Source organism: Pinus tabuliformis, chromosome X, assembly GCF_031772625.1.
Source record: "Pinus tabuliformis cultivar Carrire ecotype Pingquan chromosome X, CPIR1, whole genome shotgun sequence".
NCBI classification, from domain to species: domain Eukaryota; kingdom Viridiplantae; phylum Streptophyta; class Pinopsida; order Pinales; family Pinaceae; genus Pinus; species Pinus tabuliformis.
This window is the reverse complement of record NC_142308.1, coordinates 643,819,134-643,839,845: the sequence shown is the minus strand read 5'-3', so window position 1 is coordinate 643,839,845 and position 20,712 is coordinate 643,819,134. Positions and strand designations below refer to the sequence as shown.

The 20,712-nt window shown below is 38.1% G+C and overlaps 1 protein-coding gene across 1 annotated transcript; it reads right to left on the bottom strand.

Annotated features, from left to right (window-relative positions):
• Positions 1–18,620: 18,620 nt before the first annotated feature.
• On the bottom strand, positions 18,621–19,898 carry LOC149141646 (uncharacterized). Its single transcript, XM_089451292.1, has one exon. It carries the CDS (start codon positions 19,896–19,898, stop codon positions 18,621–18,623), a length of 1,278 nt encoding a protein of 425 aa, XP_089307418.1.
• Positions 19,899–20,712: the final 814 nt, after the last annotated feature.

The following is a 20,712-nucleotide window of genomic DNA, read 5'->3' as shown; positions in this document are numbered from 1 at the left end:
GCTGGCTAGCTGTGAGAGCTAAGGCTTTGTATAATTCCTATGTATTTCCACATTGTATGATCATATAGATAGTGGGGTTTTTAGCTGAGGCTGTCCCCAAAGTATTTTCATGTGTATTGTGCCATTGATTTTTCTTCTTCTAGTTATATTGTTTAGCTCGACCTTTAAGCTTCCGCAAATTGATAGTAGAAGTAGGTTATAGCATTCTACTTTGATTTATATTGCATTATTGGGTTAACCTACCATCAGATACTCTACATGGTATCAGAGTTGGATTTGTAGAAATTTTATACATTGTATCAGAGCTGTGAACAGTATACTGAGAAGAGAATTTGAAGTTTGAAGTTCGGGGTTGCAGGTGCAAATCGAATTCATATCATACTTCAAGGTTGGCCAATGTCGTTCTATGGCTTGAGACTCGAGTATGCCTTGGAAGGTAGATTGAATTACATAGCATGGAAAGATAGAATGGAGGTTGTATTAGAAGACAATGGCTAGAAAGAATTCATTGATCAAGAAATCCCAAATCCAGCTTCAACTAATGCACAAGAGTTGGCTGAGTGGAAGAAGTGAGTGGTGAAGGCGAGACAGATCATCCTTGAGGGAGTCTGAGACCATATTGTCTTGAGTCTCCATGGGAAGGATACTCCATTTTAAATGTGGAAGATATTGAAGGACCTCTACCAGAACAGTAGCGACCAGAGGAAATTAGCACTTAAGGATAAGCTTCGAAGAATCAAGAGGGAAGAAGGGTGACAAGTCTAAAGTGAGATGCTTTAATTGTCACAAGATGGGACATTATGTGACTAATTGCCCATCGAAGAAGTCCAAGAAGGGATCCTCAGTAGGATCGTAAGGTGAGGTATTAGCCTCTTAGTTCAAAATGGGCTTTACCCTCATCGCATGCATGGTGTCATCGATGATGGGTTGTGTTTGGTATCTTGACAATGGAGCCTCATTCCACATGACCGGTAATAAAATTTTATTCAGTGCCTTAGAGGAGAAAGACCTCAAGATGCACATAGAGATGGGTGACGATGGAAGGTATAATGTTTAAGGAATGGGCACGGTTGCTTTTCAAAGGGAGCATGGAGCTCCTCTCACCTTGACAGGTGTAATGTATGTGCGTGGACTGAAGAAGAACTTGGTATCAGTCACGATGTTGGAGGACAAAGGCTACAATGTTGTCTTCAATAAAGGAAAGGTGTTCCTAAGACACATAGCCATGGGTCACACCAAGAGGATAGGGATTCGGGTGAAGAATATCTATAAACTAAAGGTATATGATTGTGCAGCATTGAGCACGAAAGTAGAATTGGTGCAAAGACAAGACATTGGTGAGTTGTGGCACGGGCAGTTATGCCATTTGCATCATGGGGCTTTGAATATAATGCAACATTATCTATAGGACTTCCCAAAGGTAAACTTGAGCAAGTTGACACATGCAAAGGTTGTACCTTAGGAAATTACACCAAGTCTTCCTTTCATGATCGAGACAGTCGAGCAAAGGCTATCTTAGAGCGAGTTCATATTGATTTGTGTGGACCATTCTCGACAGCATCCATAGGGAAGCGAAGGTATTATGTGATTTTCATTGATGACTATTCTCGTAAATGCTAGATTTATTTCATGCAGAAGAAGGACCAAAATTTCACAAAGTTTTGTGATCTCAAAGATTTGGTTGAGAAAGAGTTAGGGAAGAAGATCAAGGCCTTGAGAAGCGAAAATGGTGGAGAATATGCCTCTCAAGAGTTTAAGGACTTTTGTGCAGCGGAAGGAATTAAACGAGAGTTGATGACACCTCATAACCCACAGCAGAATGGGGTGGTCGAGAGTAAGAATAGAATGATTATAGGGGCAGCACGGGCAATTCTACATGACTAAGGCCTACCACTTCACTTGTGGCCTGAGGCATGCAACACAATGGTCTATTTGCATAATAGAAGCCCACATCGCATACTTGGGATGAAGACACTAGAGGAAGTTTTCTTCGTTTAGAGACTAGATGTGGGTCACTTCAGGATCTTTGGCTCATCGATATATTTCCATGTGACAAAGGATGCATGGAAGAAGCTTGAGCCGATAGTAGAGTTTGGGATACTTGTGGGGTACAGTGATACACCTCACAACTATCGAGTGTACTTGCTTACCAGTCAGAGGACAGTGGTTCGTAGAGATCTCAAGTTTGATGAGCAAAAGGCCATGCGAGTTTCCCTTGAGAGGGAGCTCCAACTACAGGCTGTGGAGAAAATGTTGGTTCCTAAGGAGGAGGAGCCTCAGACTGATGTGGAGCAGCTGCATGCAGAGGTTCCAGGAGTGGAGACATCCAGTCAAGCAGAGTCTTCCAGAGATGGACGGAAGCGCACAAGAGAAGCTAACAGATTGTTGGAGGATGTGAGAGAGAATGTGGGAGCACCATCTTCTCAGCGCAGACTGAGGAGGTCACCTAAGAGGTACATAGGATACATGGCCCTTGCTTGGTAATGTGTTGAGACCGAGTCATCTTCCTTTAAGGAAGTAGTGCAACAGCTGATTTGGGTTGATGCTATGGTGGAGGAGTATGATTCCATAGTTTGTAACAATTGTTTGGGACCTGGTTCCAAGACTGGAGAACAAGTCAGTTGTGAGTTCTTGTTGGCTTTACAAGGTAAAGCAAGCTACTAATGGTAGTGTGGAGAAGCATAAGGAAAGATTTGTTTCCCGTGGCTTTTCACAGGTCGAGAGTATCATGTTGCTGTAGTGTATTTCGATAAAGGAGCAAGATGCTAACATTTTGACAAAGGCATTGTCAAACTGTAAATTTGAGTTCCATAGAGACAGGATCGGGGTGGTAGATAATCCCTTTCTTGTTGAGAGGGAGTCTTGAAATATGCTAACAAGAATATTCCAATTTAATCTATCCTTGAATTAAATTGTGAATTAAAATCGAATTTAGTCTTAACGGCTACTTGGAAATAATTAATAAATTTATTTTAAATTAATTAGTTGGAGAAATTCAAATTAGAAGTCTTTCTGAATTCATGCAAGAGTTATCCCTTAAATTAAGGAGATAAGATTGAGTTATATTTGAGTTGAAATTAGTTAACTCAGTTTACCGAGTTAAGTCCAATTAAATTAGTTCCAAACTATTTGACGAACTAATGGTGGGTTAACAGTCAATTGATGCATGCATGCACTCAACTAGTGCTACTCCATTTAATTGAAGATTCCCTCATCAGAAACTCATGCATGTCTATTATGAGAAAGACCCAGTTGAGATTAAAGTCAAGGACAACATACTATCAGTTGCATGTGTTTTCTCAAAGAGAAAACTCATGCATGCAATCAAGGATAAATCCTTTAGGATTGCGCAGTTTTTGAGTGTGTGAGATCAGGGTTTTCCACTTGGTAACAGGAGAATCATCCACAAGGAACATTGCAAGGAAATAGGAGCTTGGAGGGTAGAGAGGAAGGCTGGAGAGAAGCCAAGATTGCATGTGAGCATCTGTGAGGATTGTACTGAGAGCTAGCTAGCTTTTAGAGCTAAGGCTTTGTATGATTCCTATGTATTTCCACCTTGTATGACAATACAGGTAGTGGGGTTTTTATATGAGGCTTTCCCCAAAGCATTTTCATGTGTATTGTGCCATTGATTCTTCTTCTTCTGGTTATATTGTTAAGCTCAATCTTTAAGCTTCCACAAATTGATAGTAGAAGTAGGTTATAGTATTCTGCTTTGATTTATATAGCATTGTTGGGTTAACCTACCATCAGATATTCTACAAAGGTTTCATGGGTGTATGGCACATCTTCAAGGGACCAGACAACATGATTGTTCATTATGGATGTGTTGTGCACTAGGAAGGGAGATATAGGGCTATAAGGAGGGCACAGGGCATGATAATAAGGCATGAGAGAAGGCCTTACTTCCTAATGAGAGTGCGAAGTGTGCTCAACTGGGTGACTGGAGGCTTGACTAGTAGAGGGAGAAGAAATAAGAAACAAGGAGGAGGGTCTTAATGACAGGTAGTTCATTATGTGTGCGAGAGGGAGGAAGGGTTAGGCTTCATGCAAGGCACATATCCAAATGAGAAGGAGGATCTTTGCTAGGCCTTAAGGGTGCATAGTGTGCTCTCCTAGCTTAGGGGGTAGGCTTGCAAAGTCACAAAATTGTCCATGTTTGGAAGGGTGAAACCTTAAAAAACACACCTAGTTAGGAGAAAAAATCAGTGTGATACATGTCAAGTCATTGGTAAGACTCAGATAGGACACAAGACTAAGAAGTATATATCAAAATTTTAGTTCACAAATAATCTCAAAGTAGAACATAGAAAGTAAGTGTAGTTGCAACCAGAAGTGTCATTTTATGGGTAGAAAGTGTACAATGACTTCAAAGTGAATTATTGTTTCTCTTGATGATGCAATGACACTTAGAAAAGAAAATGGGCACTTGAAACGTGTATAAACATGAAATGACACTTGAAGACAAAATGTGGCACTTCACATGCTAGAAGGTAGGCTCCAAAATTTGAATACAACAAAATTTTGGAGGGTGTTGTAACTGTGACAACAAATGACTAGAGATAAATGTTATATTTTAGTACCATAATTTTTGGCCCTAGAACATCGCATTGACCACAACAACCATCCTCAATTTTTTAAACCATAAAATGAGAACCACATCTTACTCACAAGTAACCATATTTCCACTAAGCATGGTTCTAGAAGCCTTAACAAAGGTATATGAAGGACCATCACTGTATTAGGGCTTAAAGTATTATTTAAGGGATTATGATAATCTATAACACCACCACATAGGTCCTTTGAAGGGAATCCTTACCATATAGGTAACATATCAATGCCATGATAGGGATTTTCATAAGCTACCTTTTGGGATCATGAACCATGGTATGTCTCAAAACATCACACAAAATGTATAAACAAAATCTTTGGCCTACATGTTTTATATGATGGCATAATGAGATTTTCCATGGTACATATGGGTCATGATGCCTTAGACATAGTACAAGAATAAAACTACTATCTAAGTGCCTAAAATCTGATTTCAAGAATAAAGGGTCACCAACAATGTTAAAAACAATAAAACATTGTATTTAAAAAGAATCTTCAATCTATAAATCTCATTTGAACACCAATATGATTTTTTGCACACTAGAGATGGATCTTGACCCCTTGGTAAAGGTTTAAGGAGGTACACCAATGTATTAAGGACTAAAATATGTTTTCAAGGATCATTAACCATATAGAAATTCAAAAATAACAACCATTAGGGAATTTTTGAGGTATACAATTGGGCTCCTAAGGAAAATCATTAAAAAAGAGATGAATTCTTCAAGAAAAGGAAAGATAATTATATTCTATTGTACTTTTCACTTGTATCCTTCCATAGTTACTCAAATTTAAAGTATTGACACTTTTTGGATATATAATTATATTCAACATACAACCAATACCTATAATGCATGCTTTTGAGTAGACCCACATAGAGAAAATTTGAAAATACGTGAAAAAAATGCATTCCTTGAAAGAAACATGTTTCTCGGTGTGGGTCTACCCAAATATATAGAGTGGTGACTTTTTGGATGAAAAATAAAATTTCATATCCAATAAGTGCACTCACTTGAAATTTGAGTAAAATTGTAATGGGATAAGTAAAAAATGCAATTAAAAGCAAACTAGTTTTCCTCTTTTCCCGGAAAATATTTACTCATGTGGATGACACAATCATATTCAATCCTATTGATTCCTTTAAATTTGATTTAGTTAGTATATTTTCCATTTTGAAGCTCATTTATTACCTCACAGTTTCCCAAATTATGATCATTATGAAAGGAATATGTAGCATATAAAGATTATTTGGGTGTATTTATGAAGTTTTTTTTTGTACTAGATATGGTTCTTTAGGGCATGCATTTATTCAAAAAATAAAAGTCATTATCCTAGGGGATAAAGTGTGTTATTAAGGCTCTTATATTATGCAAAATTTGTAGAACCATTACATGAGATTTGTAAAGGCAATCTTGGGCCTACAAATGTCATATGATTGCAATTCCGAAAGGATTTTATAGAATGTATTATAGGACTAAATGATAGTTTTAGGGATCGTGGAACATGTATGCAATCCCAAATCATCAAAGAGGTCGTTTAAAGACAATTTGTGCCTAAAATTGGGAAATATAGACATTCAATTTCCTATATTTTCTATTTCTATAATATTTGAATTCATAGTCCAACTTTCTCAATTCATCCCTCCATGTCAAGGGATTCTTCTTTCGTTTTTTAGATTTTCATTCTCTACGCTATCATAGAAGACTAGTATGATTTTTCATTGGCGTGGAGTTCAAATGGTTAAGATGTTGATAGGTTTATGAATAAACTAAATTTTTAACCATAGGTGTAAATATGGCTAATATTCTTGATATAGTCAAAAAGTTCAACATGGATAATATAGTGAACATGTTAACCACATCAACCATATTCAAACTATTAATTATTTTAAATATAATTAACTTAGGTTTAAGGATAATTCATTTCAATATGGTCATTAAGGGCTATAGGTTAGTGAACTAGAACCCAAGTGAAACCTATTGAAACTTATTAATCAACTAATCCATTAACTCTTGAGGGACAAACCCATAAATCCTTAACATCTAATCATTAAGACACTAACCATTGAACTACTTGCTTAACCCACTTATCCATAACCATTAACCCCTCACCTACTTATTCAATGATTTTGTAGCACATTAACCCACTAGCCCTCACATGATAGTGGGTTAATGTGTTAGGAAAATCACTTTACTGAAGTACTAAATAAAGCCCTTAGTAATATTAAAGGATGTTATGATAGACACAATTTCACACTTACACTTGTTGCTAGAAAAATCCAGAGTTGAACCAATTAGTTGTAAAAGAAACAATTTGATGAGATGTTGGCATATAGATACTCCTTGAACATTATGTGAGACATAACTCACCCAAAATTTTGCAATTACACAAGGAGGGACAATGAAGGTGATTAATTAAGGAGCAGATAGTGGGTTTTTTTTTTCTAAACCATAGGAATGAGTAACTCATTGGAGTGATAGATGAGGTGTTGGGATAAAGATATTCCTTGTAGAGAATGAATGGTAGGGCATATAATATTTTGAAAACATGCATTGTATTTTTTTAAAAACTATGGGAATTGGTAATTCCATGGATTTTTTCTTTTAATGTAGAAATTGGTAACTCATTGAATTTTGTTTTAAACCATGATAATTGGTAACTCAATGGATTTTCCTTTTAACCATAGGAGTTGGTAACTCATTAAAGTGAGGTAGTCCACGCCTAAGATTAATTTTTTTTTTAAACCACATCAATTGGTAGCTCATTGGATTTTCCTTTTACAATGAGAATTGGTAAAAGGTCAAATATTTTTTATTTCGTGTTTTTTTTTAAACCATAAGAATAGATAACTCATAACGATTGCCACTATAACCCAAGACAATGTCTAACACCTTGCACATTTTAGTAAATCTCTATTCCAAAAGTTTCACCCTTCTAATTTATCACTATATGTCAACATGTCATTGTATTCCAAAAATTTCACCTTTCTAACTTTATCACTATATGTCAACATGTCATTTGTGGAAAATCACTATATGTCAACATGTCATTTGTGGAAATTGAATCTGGATAAGTGAGAAAACTAAAATTCTACCCAAACTACATGGATTAGACCAAAAAAACCATTAATATAAACTCTAACTGCAAAAAAAAATAGCGTTCTAGTAAGATTTTATACCCATTAATAATTGACTCTTTAGTTTTCACCATTAAACGCAAATTACTCGCCAGAAGTGAGAATTCTAGATTTTCTGGATGGTGGCACTTACGCTCAAAGATTGTCGAAGTCACAAAACTAACCTTCTAACAATCATACCACAAATTAAGATTTCGTGCCCGGAAGGGTCGGTCCGCCTAACGCCATGCTTTGCCTATATAAAAACGAAAGCGTCGAATCCTCCTCGAGAATACTTGAGGAACAAGATTTTATAATAACCCGGGGATCCATCTTCATCACAATCAATTTCGTGGTGATTTCCACGTCTGAATCGTAAAGTATAATTCTCCCAGAATAGAATCAGGAAGGGATGGATCAGCACCCAAGGCCATTTTATGACGTCTGAAGTATTACAAGATGTACTGAGCTCTGAGTTTGAGATACAGATGATTCAGCCAAGACGGCGCACTCGAGAGGTGCTTAATATGATAGTTGAAGAATTACGGGATGACATGGGGCATGACGATCTCGTCAGAGAAATGGATGAGCAAATCCCCGGCACCCCAGATGAGGGCCAAATTATGACACTAGAAGTATCATCGGATGATGAATTCATGAGCTATCCCACTGATGATGAATTCATGAGTTATGAGGAGCTCCTGGAATTACAAGAAAGGACTGGATTTGTGACAATCGGGCTGCCTCCTCAAACACTCGCTGCGCTGCAGCTCACTGAATTCAAGAAACACGCTGAGGAAGGAGATGGAGAGAAGTGTACAGTGAGTTTTGAGGGTTATAAAGATGGGGAGGCAGTCCTCCAATTGCCGTGCTCTCATATATTCCATGGTGACCGCGCAACTGAGTGGTTTAAGAGCAGCAAAATCTGTCCTCTCTGCAAGTGTGAAGTTGTTAAGAATAAAGAGGGTATAAGAGCGCTGACAATGCAGATAGATAATATGATGCAAGAAAGTGGTTTTCTGGAGTATAGTGAACATGGAAGGTACTGAATTTGATTTTGAATTTATGCTTATTCACATTTATTTAGGGTTTTATTAAAATGGTAGTGTGTATTAGAATAAAACCTTTGTTAAAGTCATGATTGAGGCATCGAATTTTAAAAACCCTTCTCTTTCAATTGTATTTAAATGGTCATTGGCATCATCAATAAATTTGTTCGTAACTAAATGTCAAGCGAACATGAAGTTGGGAATACATTGTTTTACTTCTAATTACACCCTTATTTGTGACTGGCTTTGATAGAATCTTTTTGTAGAGTTATGGTCATGGTACCAATATTGAGTAAGTCGTTTTTTTTAATATACACATCACATTTCTTAGAAATTATTCAACATACCGAAAGCACAGTGTTGATTACCTTGGTATCACTTTCTAGCATCCTTTTCCTTGTAAAACACATTTCAATGGCTATTACAAGCTTTGAGATGGTCACTAAATGTCCTTAAATAAATATACAAGCTTTGAGGTTGTCACTAGAATGTCAATACCATTTATATAAAAATAATATTATATATATATATATATATATATAATTAATGGATGAAAATGAGTATATGTAGAGTGTGAAGGGATGGAGGAAGTGAACTAATGCATATGGTGAATGTTGGGGAATATCAAATCTTTATGTTTTTTGTGTACAGGTAGAGACTAGGTTGTGTAACTCTGAAATTGAGGGTCTAACTTCAGTAATGTAGAGTGTCTCCTACTTTATAAGAGCCCTAGTTAAGTTTATTTTGAGTTGTAATTAAATAATTCAATCTAATTGAGTTAAAGTTAGTTAAACTAGTTCCAACTGATGGAGGAACTAGTAGGAGGTATAATAGTGTGGTGTTGCCTCATGTGTTCAATGCATAAACTCATAATTCAGCCATAACTTACTGAATGTCATATCTAAGAGTTACCCAATTGAGATTAGAGTTCAACGGAAATGTACTATCATTTGTATAATTGTCTGAATTCTACAGATCGTGCATGCAGTCAGAGCAAGAGCCTAAAGGAACTGCATAATCCAATGGAGGAAAATTGCTATGAAATAGGAGCCTAATTCCTCATTGAACAATGCAAGGAAGTAGGAGCTTGGTAGTCTAGGAAATTGACTTAGTGTCGTCCAGAGTTAGTCTAGGAAGTAGTGAGACAGATAGAATTAGTGCAGAGGTTGCTTGGGCTTGAGATAATTGTAATTTTCTCATTTTTTCTGACTAATCCAATATACATATAGCAAGGGTTTTTAGCTGTGTCTCTCCCCAAAAAATCATTATGTAATGTGTTGATTGAAATATTTATCTTGAATGCTTTATTTTTTCTAGGTCAATTAATTGTTTCCGCTAATGAGTAGAGTAGATTCAAGTATTTTGTTTTTAGAAAATTACATAAGCAGTTTCAATCGACAAGGAATTTCTACATGGTATCAAAGGTGAAATCAAATTAGAAGAGAATAATATGAGTTTTTCCTTGTAGGTGCAATCGAATTTGCAGCGTCATTCTTCTGAGGCTACACGAGGTCGTTATATGGATTGAGACTCAATTATGCCCTTGAGGGTAGTTGCAATTATATTGCTTGGAAGGACAAGATGGAGGCATTGTTGGAAGGCAATCAGCTCAAGGAATTCATAGACAATGATATTCCTAAGCCTCCAATAACCGATTCTTAAGATCTAGCAGAGTGGAATAAATGTGTCATAAAGGCAAGGAGGATCATACTAGAAGGAGTTCAAGATCATATTGTCTCGAATATCCAGAGGCAATGTGGCAAGCCTCAATAGACTTGTTTCAGAACAACAGTGACCAAAACAAGTTGGCACTCAAGGACAAGCTTCAGAAGATCAAAATGGAGAAGGCTGACACGATACCATAGTACTTGAGCAGGTTCACCCAATGTCAAGATGAGTTTGGGATTGTTGGTATTGCAGTTGTTGAAGATGATATGGTAAGCCTAGCACTTCTAAGCCTTCCCAAGAGCTGACACAACTACTAGGATTCCGTAAATGGGAGGGAGCATGTACCAATGTGGGACCATTTGTGGTATGACTTGGTGAAAGAAGAGATAAGGCAGAACACTAGAGATGAGACCTCATCCAAAGAAGTGGAAGAGGACTTTCATTACTCAGAAAAGGAAATAATGCCAAGGGAAAGAAGTCCCAAGGTGAGGAGGGTGTTATCATCAAAAATTTCATTTTTGTAAATTTTATAAAATACTGACAGTTGCATTGTCAACATTTAAGGTTGTAATAAATAGATTAATACTCCTAGTAGTGTTTCAGGACCTGATATAGTTGGTATGTGAATATCAATGACAACGAGGATAACATTATTTTCTCATTTTCTGACATGTCAATTGCCAACGATTGAGTTATTTTTTAATATTTAAAGCGCTGACTATGCTCAGAATGTCAGCATCGATATTTTGAGCATAGATGTATTTGTTATGATCAAAAGGGTAAAGTACAAATTTGATCGTGCTTACCTTATGTAATGATTAAAGGTGCTATGTAATCAATTTCATGTAATTATTAATCACGATTCACGCTCGTGATCAAATGTGATGTTAAGTTTAACTTCACACATGTGGGTTCACCTTATCTTATACCTCATATCTTGTAAGGAGTTATATTGGTAAGTTATCTGAGTTTTACACATGGAAATTGAAATTATTTCCACTGCAGGGACACAACATCAAATATCGTGGATAATACGAGCCAGGATGGGAAAGGGAGGCATGCTAGACCGAACTGAACCTAAAGAGCCAGAGCTATTGAATGTTAATCCTGATCTCCTACATTTGTTCCAGCATGGAGGTTGGAGTCGGTTCTTCTATTGGTGTTTTGATTACCACGATTTGGTAACTCAATAATTTGAACCAGGTTTCGATGGGGGCCATGTAGAATTTGGTGGTCTAACATTTGAAGCGACAGAGCACATAGCTGTTGAAGCCACAACTTTTTCCATGGACGGTGAAAGGTTTTTTCACAGCCATATTCTGGCAGGTATAAACCTTCCATCTTTCTTTAAGGAAGAGTGCAGAGAAGAAAACTAGAAAGTTGAGGTTCGAAAAGACTGACTACAAGACAAATGGTATGCTCCCCTCAAGCTTTGCCAACAACATTTTACTTGTGAGGGTTGTTATAATAGGATCAATTTGTATCATTTTTACTTCTTAGCACATTTAGATGGGCATATTAGGATTAATTCCTGCTTCTACTTCCTATAAAGCCTCAAGCACACGGATGCTAGGTATAGGGCTAGGGTTAACCCTTCTTCACACTTTATTTATCACAAGGAACTAATAAAACTTTTGATATAAAGTCAGTTGATTAAGCTTGGGAGGGCATGGAACCATTGCCTTTTCTAGGGAGGGTTCTAGCCTCAACCTGTGTGAAGCAAAAGAGGCAGACCCCAAACTATCAAGAGGATGAATAAGACTCATAATCAAGTTCCTGTTCGGACTCCCATCATGTATGAAAACTCAGAAGTGACATTTTCCTCAGCTGCCCCAAAAACTCTCAAGGTCTATCAAAGGAAGAATTCTCAACTTCAAAATCTAGAGCCTACATTGTTGAGAAGCCTAGAAGCTGACATTGGCTCCACTACTTTTTCAAATTTACCCTTAGAGAATACTCCTGCAGATACAACTACTCCTCAAGATTTAAAGGGCAAGAAGACACTAATAGAGGTAATGGAGCCAACACTTGAGATTCTTAGACCATGTAACAGGCACATTAGGCCAACAAACAAGCTACGATATAAAATCAAGCTTAGAAGCAACCCAGAGTTAGCTAAACAAGTCATTGACATAGATGATGTGCCTCTGAAAGACTTAATCATCAATGAGAAACCTACAAAGTCTAAGAAAAGGTCTATAGAGTTTGAGAATAAGCCTGCAAGCCCTAATAAGAAAGGAAATAAATAGGTTGCCAAAGAAAATCCCATGGAGACTAGAAAGAACAAGAAGTAGAGATTAGACAAGTTGGATGTGTTACTCAAAGCTGCCAGTACCCTTAGCTAATATGTCAGGGTATCAGAACCATTTTTGTCCACTTGTTTAAATCAAAAACTTTGTTTTTTCATTTCATTTAGAGTTTACCTGCTAGTCTTGTATACAATATGAAAGTCGAGAGACCTGTTACAATTCCCTTGTAAACATTTTTGAAAAGATTGACAGTGTGTTTGTCAGCTATTTTGAACAAACTATGCATATTGATTAGTAAACGAAACCTACAGGAAAATGTTGACAACATGCTTGTCAATTTTTTTTTCTAAAATGAAATAGAGACGGTGACATCTCTGTTGTCAATGATATTCAAAAAGATTCACCTCTTCATTGTCAGCTATATCTCAAATCAAAAAATCAGTAATGCTGATGACTTTCCTGTTAGCGATTTTTTCCAGAAAATCCCAGAGTAGCAGAAGACATCTAGGGGAAGTTTTGATGAAGTATATAGAGGGACCTATTTTTTTGAAACAATGATGATAATCTACAGAGGGGCCTATTCTATTTTCTAGCTAGATAATTTACCAGATCACTTTATATTTGCATAGAGTTTAGCAAATTTTCCAACAGGTTTTCTAGGATTCATTAGATCTTTTTCATGCATGAACTTAAAGGATATTTTAAAATATATCAGTATTGTAATTATGAAGATTCTATTACTTTGCAAACGATTATGTGAAACTCTATAAAGACATTTTATGAATAATAAAAGAGGTTTGGAAATCATTCGAAAAATTACTTGTAGTCTAGATATGTTTGAGCAATCTTAAACATACTTGCAGTGTTTGATGAGAAACTAGTATAAAACTCATGTGTTTAATTTCCCTGTCAGTATTTATCTTTTATTAATTGTCTCTTTCGTGTTTGAAATGTTAGTTTAATGAGATTGGATTTCATTTGATGCTCCTCTCTTAAATTATCAGTCATTAAATACTTGTTGTTCTCAGCTCTTATAAGCTCTTTTTTATCCAAGTTCATATTTCTTTGAAATCTACAAAACAATCAAAGGAAATGTTACTCCCATGCTTTGTGAAATTTTCTCATTAGATTTGTGATTTCATTTGGTTGATAGATTGACTACATGCCTAATAGTAGGTTTTGAGGATCATCCAACCATCTTATACCTAAACCCAAATCTGGCCACCTGAACTCATTTACGAAAATATTCTACTATAGTGACCATAGAGTAGTTGAGTTTTACGGAGAGATCCCCCTCTGGGTTGAAGGCCCATATTTCAACATAAAATTGGCTTGAGGTCACCTTAGGGTTTTTCCCTGTAGCTAGGGTTTTCTCTAAGTGATAACAGAGGGTAAGAAGAAAGAATTGTCCAACATCAATTTCTTTCATTATCATGAATTTAGGCACTATGCCATGAAATGTCCAAGGAAGAAGGAAAGAAAGAAGAAGCCTACATTAGCAACAATAGGTGAAGCTCTAGCTTGACAATTCGAGCATAATTTTACTCTCATTTCATTCATATAAAGCACTCTAATGCAAAGCATGTGGTATCTCGACCATGGTGCCTTGTTCTATATGACAAGGAATAGAGATCTCTTAAGTGACTTAGAGGAGAAAGACCTCAAGAAAAACATTGAATTTGGAGATGACGGGAGGTATAGTGTGACCGGTATCAATCCAGTTACTTTTCAGAGGGATTTTGGCTCCCCTCTCAAACTGATGGATGTGATGTATGTACCAGGTCTAAAGAAGAATCTTGTTTCCGTCACGGTATTGGAAGATCGCGACTACACTGTGATATTAAATAAATGAAAGGTTTTCCTTAGACACATCACCATGGGATAGATGAATAAGATCGGTGTGCAAGTCAAGAACCTATATGCACTTGAGGTCGAAGATGCATGAAAATCCTTGAGGATCAAGGAAAATGATAGAGACTTGGTGGTTGAGAGGGAGCATGATTTAGCTCTCAAGAGGAAGACTCATCTAGTTGATAGTTGGGCTAACCACGAGGATGATGATGAAGAGGATCAATCATAGACCTCTAGTAGGAGGAAATTTTGAGCTAAGTGCACAAAGGGAGCACACAAAGCTATACCTCTAAAAGCAAGGTGGAACGATGGAGATCCTTAGTCTAAGAGTTGAATAAATTTGGGTAGGGTCCATTGAGGTGTGTTTGTCACATGGATCATTACCCTTTGCTACAGGGGCCCACAATATTCAATAGGAGGAGGATCAGTATTAGTCAGATACTTAGGAGAGTAGAGGAGTGTTGACTGTAGAGAGTGAGGCTCAGTAGTAGAGTCATCAACAACACAATTTTCCCAGTAGATAGTTGTAGACAAAGTTGATTCAATTTGAATTTTTTTGGATACTTTTCAGTTGGAGATGATGTAGTAACAATAATAAGAGAGAGAGGCTTTACATGAAATCTATTCCAAAGGTGCTGGACTGGGGTGGATGTGAATCATTTCCTTTTTGAGAGGGAGTGTTGAAAATGCAACAACAAAATCTTGATTTAATTTTCCCTTGGATTAAATTAGGAGAAAATTTGTATTCCACATGATAAGTCAACATGCACAAGTTAACTAAAATAAAAAAAAAAATTCCGAAGAAAAAAGCAAAACTTTTTATTAAGAAACTATAAAAAGTTTACATTCTGTTGAGATCTTGAGCCAATCTAGTGGCTCATTTAGTAGCTGTTTTGTTCTTCATATGAAACTGATACTGCTGATAGAAAAACCATGTACAGTCCATGTACAGTCTTCCTCCCGGCTGGAGGCTTATAAACAAACTAAATCGTTCATATTCTAGGGTCTCCTTCAGAGAAGGAAAACAACCCCTTACAAGATTTATGAAGAGTCTGAGTAGCAAAAGAAAAAACTGCATATAAGAAAGTTCTGTTTACTGTTTATAACAGCTCATGATAATGATAAAAAACAGTGGTATAATGTAAGGAGCTGTGAACAAAAAAAACAAAAATGGAACGAAGAACTGCTGGAAAAAAAGTATTATATGTGTTGTGATCACTGAGGCGGAGCATAAGGGGGCTGATGTGAAATGGATGAATGCCCCTGTCTGATTTCTTCTACTGTCCAGCTGCCCAAATCTTGTTGTAGACCAGTCTTAGAAAGCTAGTCTGCTTCCTCATTTTTATCCCTGTAAATGTGGCAAAAAGTAACCTTATTAAAAGATGTCTTTAAAAAGGTAATTTCTTCAACAAGAGTCTTCAGAATCAGGTTTTGACACGATGCATTTCCATTGACCCATTTTATGACATTCAATGAATCCCCAAAGATTTGGATAGTGAAGATATTTCGGTGAAGTAACCAGCATAAGAGAAAGCGCAAAGTAGACAACTCAGCATAATTATTAGTGCCTGTTCCAAGCCCAACAGATGCTTTTAAAGTATGTTCAGGATTTAAGTGGATGCACAGGCCCGCTCCAGCCTTGTTGTTTTGGGATGCCCCATCAAAAAAAGCCCAAGGAATGCCCGCCTATATATTAATGGGCTTTTGATTATTTTTAGGATTTTTGGCTTCAGGGATCGGAATGGCAGAGTATATAGCAGCACAATTGATAGCAATGGCGGAAGAGGGGGTGTCCTTGTCTTGAAACAGACTTTTGTTCCTAGCTAGCCATACACCCCAACAGAAAATAAGAGGCAAGTTTCTCATGTTCCCCTTCGGATAGTTTTGCCACCATTTCCTCCATGCTTCTTCCAGAGGATCATGACCCCACTGTGCCTTCACCTTGAGCAGAACAGTTACCTCCTCCCAAACCTTTTTTGAGACTGCACAGGCTGTGAAAAGATGACTGATAGTTTCCTCTTCGGACTTGCACAAAGGGCATCTCCCAGGCCCAACTAGAAATCTAGCTTGTAAGATATCCCAGGTTGGGACCTTCCTTTTTAGAATGCACCATAGGAATAGCCTGGCCTTTGCAGGGCATTTTAGTTTCCATAAGTTTTTTGCCCACCAGTCTGGTATTCCCCAGCCCTTCTTTCCCATTAAGAAAGAATATCCATCTTTTGGGGAATATTCCCCTATTTTGCCTTGAGCCCAAATCAAACGATCTGGTTCATCTTTAAGCCTGACATTTGAGCGATGCAGTTCTTTGATGTAAGCCTCCCACTCATTCTTCCATCTGACACTTATTCCTAGGTCTTCATCATTCTGCCATGCCTGTCCCCAAAAGGTAGATTGGCCTATTTTCTCCACCTGATTTAGAGTTGTAATTCCTTTGTTGTCAAGATGTCTAAGAAAACCTGCTGACAAGGCAAAAGCTTCATTGCAACCTACCCAAGGATCTCTGTCGATTCTGATCTGTCTTCCATCTCCCACTTTCCATGCTAGTCCTTGTTCAATTACTGAAAAAGCTTCCACCGTGGCCTTCCAGATGGCTGAAATATTCTTCATTTTCTTATCTTGTCTCTAAATCCAGTCTTCCACAAGTACTGGATCGATGTACTTCCTTTTCACTACCCTTGTCCAAAGATTCTCCATGGATATTAATCTCCAGCCTGATTTAGCTGCTAGAGAAAGACTGAACTCAGGGAGTCTTTTTATTCCCCAACCTCCCCAATCTTTTGGTCTAGCCACTTTATCCCATGCCACCCAGGGTAAAACAGAGGACTCTTTTGTTCCTGCCCAAAGAAATCTGCAACAAATTCTTTTGATTTTCTCCATCACTCCTTTAGGGACCCAAGTCAAAGCAGCCCAGTATACTGGGATGGCTAACAATACTGATTTGATAAGGGTCAATCTGCCAGCTCTGGAGAGCCACCTGAAGCTCCAGTGTGAAATTCTGGCTTCTATCTTTGCTATAAGCCAGTTCCAGTCCTCTTTTTTGTATGCTGTTGGCTTTAGCCAAAATCCCAGATATTTGAAGGGGGAGTCCAGTGACTGATGGGGGAAGGGGAAGAGATTAGCCATCCTAGTCCTATCTCTTCTGTCAAAATCTGCCACACAAACTTGAGATTTCCTATAGTTTATCTGCATTCCAGTAGCTTTCAGAAATAGATCGAAAATGCATTTTAACTCCTTGAGTTCATTGAAAGATCCATTGGAGAAAATCAATATATCATTGACAAAAAGCAAGTGAGTGATAAAAAGGTTAATTGCTACCTCAATACCTTTTACCTTCTCCTCTCTTCTGGCTTTGTGAATCAATCTGCTTAGCCCTTCTGCCACTAGAAGAAACAGGAGAGGGGATAACGGACATCCTTGCCTGAGGCCTCTTTGACTGTTAAAAAAAGGGGATGCTGCTCCATTGATCAAAACTGCAAAACTGACATTTGTGATGCAGCCCATAATCCAGCTAATAAAAGTATAGTTGAAACCCACATGAGTAAGCAGCATCCGGAGGTAGAGCCAGTTTATTCGGTCATATGCTTTAGAGAGATCTATTTTGAGGACCGCTCCCTTCTTTTTCTTTAGTCTGACACTATGAATAACCTCCTGGGCTACTCCAATGGCTTCATGAATTTGTCTTCCGTCCAGAAAACCAAATTGTTCCATTGAGATATTTCTTGATAAGATAGGGGCAATTCTGAGAGCAATTACCTTTGCAATGATCTTGTAAATACAATTGCACAAGGAGATTGGCCTGAAATCTTCAAAGCTCTCCGGGTCATCCTTCTTTGGTATGAGAGCAATAAAAGTTGAATTGAAAGGTCTGTAGACTTCTCCTTTCTGTCTTGATTCTTCTACTACCTCAGTGATTTCAGAGCCTATTTGATCAAAAAAAGAGAGAAAAAGTTCTATGGTCTAGCCATCAGGGCCTGGACTTTTATCCTTGCCCATAAGCTTCATGGCTGCTTCAACCTCCTCCTTGGTTACAGGAATTGTAAGCTCTTCTGCTTCATCCTCCTCAATGAATCTTGGAAAGCATTATGCTGTTCTTATGACTTCTGCTATGGTAGCCTCTCCCGGATCAGAGAAAATATTCTGGAAATGTCTCTGTCCTAAACCAGAGAGATCTGAAAAAGAGTTGACTTCCCTCCCTTCTTCATCTTTAAGGCTCCAAATAGTATTTACAGATTTTCTGCCTTTGGCAAAGTTATGAAAAAAACTAGTATTTTCATCCCCTGATTTTAGCCAAATTGCCCTACTCTTTAGCCTCCATTCTTCCTCCTTTTCCAAAAGGATTTTGTTTTGCAGCTTCTCTAGATGAAGGATTCTGTCCTTTGAAGCCTGCGAAAAATATCCATCTTCCTCAGTGCTTTCCATAATCTTCAGCTCCTCCCTGTTTCTATTCAGTTCTTCATTTTGTTTCAATTTCCTGTCCTTTGCCCAGGAGATTGTTGCTTTCTTCAATCTTTTGAGATTCTCCATGAACAGGTAGCTCTTATCCTCTCTTGTATTTCTGTCAGGATGGACCCAAGTTTCCTTAAAAAGGTTATTGTAAGAAGGGTCTTGGAGCCAGGAAAAATTGAATTTAAAAGGGGCAGGAGGTTTTGGGGGAGGAAAAGAAAGGTCCAAAAAAATCGGAAAGTGATCTAAATTGCCTATTTCCTCAACCCACTGCCTGAGAATAGGAGCTTTGGAAGTTAAGTCCTCAGATAACAGGAAACGATCTAATCTTTTGGCGATCCGATCCTCCCCTATCCTTCTGTTCCTCCAGGTAGGCTTTAGTTTGTTCGGGGAGGGATCTATGAGATTGTTTTCCGATAGAAGATTAAGGAAAAAAGCCGAGAGGGGATCTTCTCTAGCTGATGGACCCCATGCTTCAACTCTGCCTATTGAGAAATTTAAGTCACCCCCCACAATCAACAAAGAGGACTTCAATACAGATTTTGTCATCAAATCATCCCAAAAAGATTCCCTTCCTTGACAGGGACCATAGATGTTTACTAATGATATGGGGAAAGTGAAATCAGGAGAAAAAACCTCCATACCCATAACTTGTTTCATCCCCCACTGGTTAATGACCTTAATGCGCCCTTCTTTGAACCCAATTGCAAGGCCCCCCGAGTGTCCAGATGAATCTATTGCAGAGAAATTCCATCCTGGCAGAAGGGCTTTTAGCATTGATTCTATCTCAGAAGCCTTCCCCAAAGTTTCTTGCAAAAAAATAATATCAACATTTGAATTAAGGATCCACTCTTTCAAGGCTAGTTTTTTAGGTTTGCTGGCCAAACCTCTACAATTCCAGGATGACAGAATCATTTTATAACAGCAACAGGGGGCTGCACAGCTCTAAGAACCCCGGGGATAGAATATTGTTTACCATCTGCTACATCCAACTTAGCTTTAAGTTTGGCCTTGGACATGTCCGATTTCCTACCTCTCTTGTTTTTGGCACAGCTCTGAGAGGGCGACTGTCCTAAGCCTCCAATAACCCCCGACATACCAGGCTTCCCTCCCAAAGATCTAAGGTTGTATGGGCAAGGGGTACGAGTAACTGGGTGAGCAAGCGGGGGCCATATTTCTTCACAGTTCAACTCAAGAGACGGCATGGCCGCCGAAATAGAGTCTACATCTGGGGAAATCATTTCATGTTCCATGTTTTCGTTTATGATATTTGTTTGAGTTGGAATGTTTGGAGGTGAAACATGCATTGAAACAGAAACATGCTCAGGAGAATTAAGGGAGGAAAAAGGGAGCCCTGAGCACATACCCTTTTCATCTTCGCAGAGAGGATTTTGTTCTGCAGGAGCTTTCTTTGCGTTTTCCTCCACAGCTTCCGCCGAATGAGAGTCAGTGGTCTGTGCAACCTCTTGGTTTTGGAAAGCTTCAGTCAGTGGCTCATTTGGTGTCTCCTCGATCTCCATTTCCTCTGTGCCTTGCGTCGCCAGCATTTCTTTCTCCTTAGGCGTCTCAGAGTGATTTGGAACAGTTTCTCTGAGAGCTGTAGTCCTCCGAAAGCGCCTCCTTCTTCTAAACAGCGGACAGTCTTTTGCCAGATGCCCATACTCATGGCATCGATGGCACCTAAACGGAAAGTGTTCATAATCCAATAGTTGTTCGAACACATAGTTTT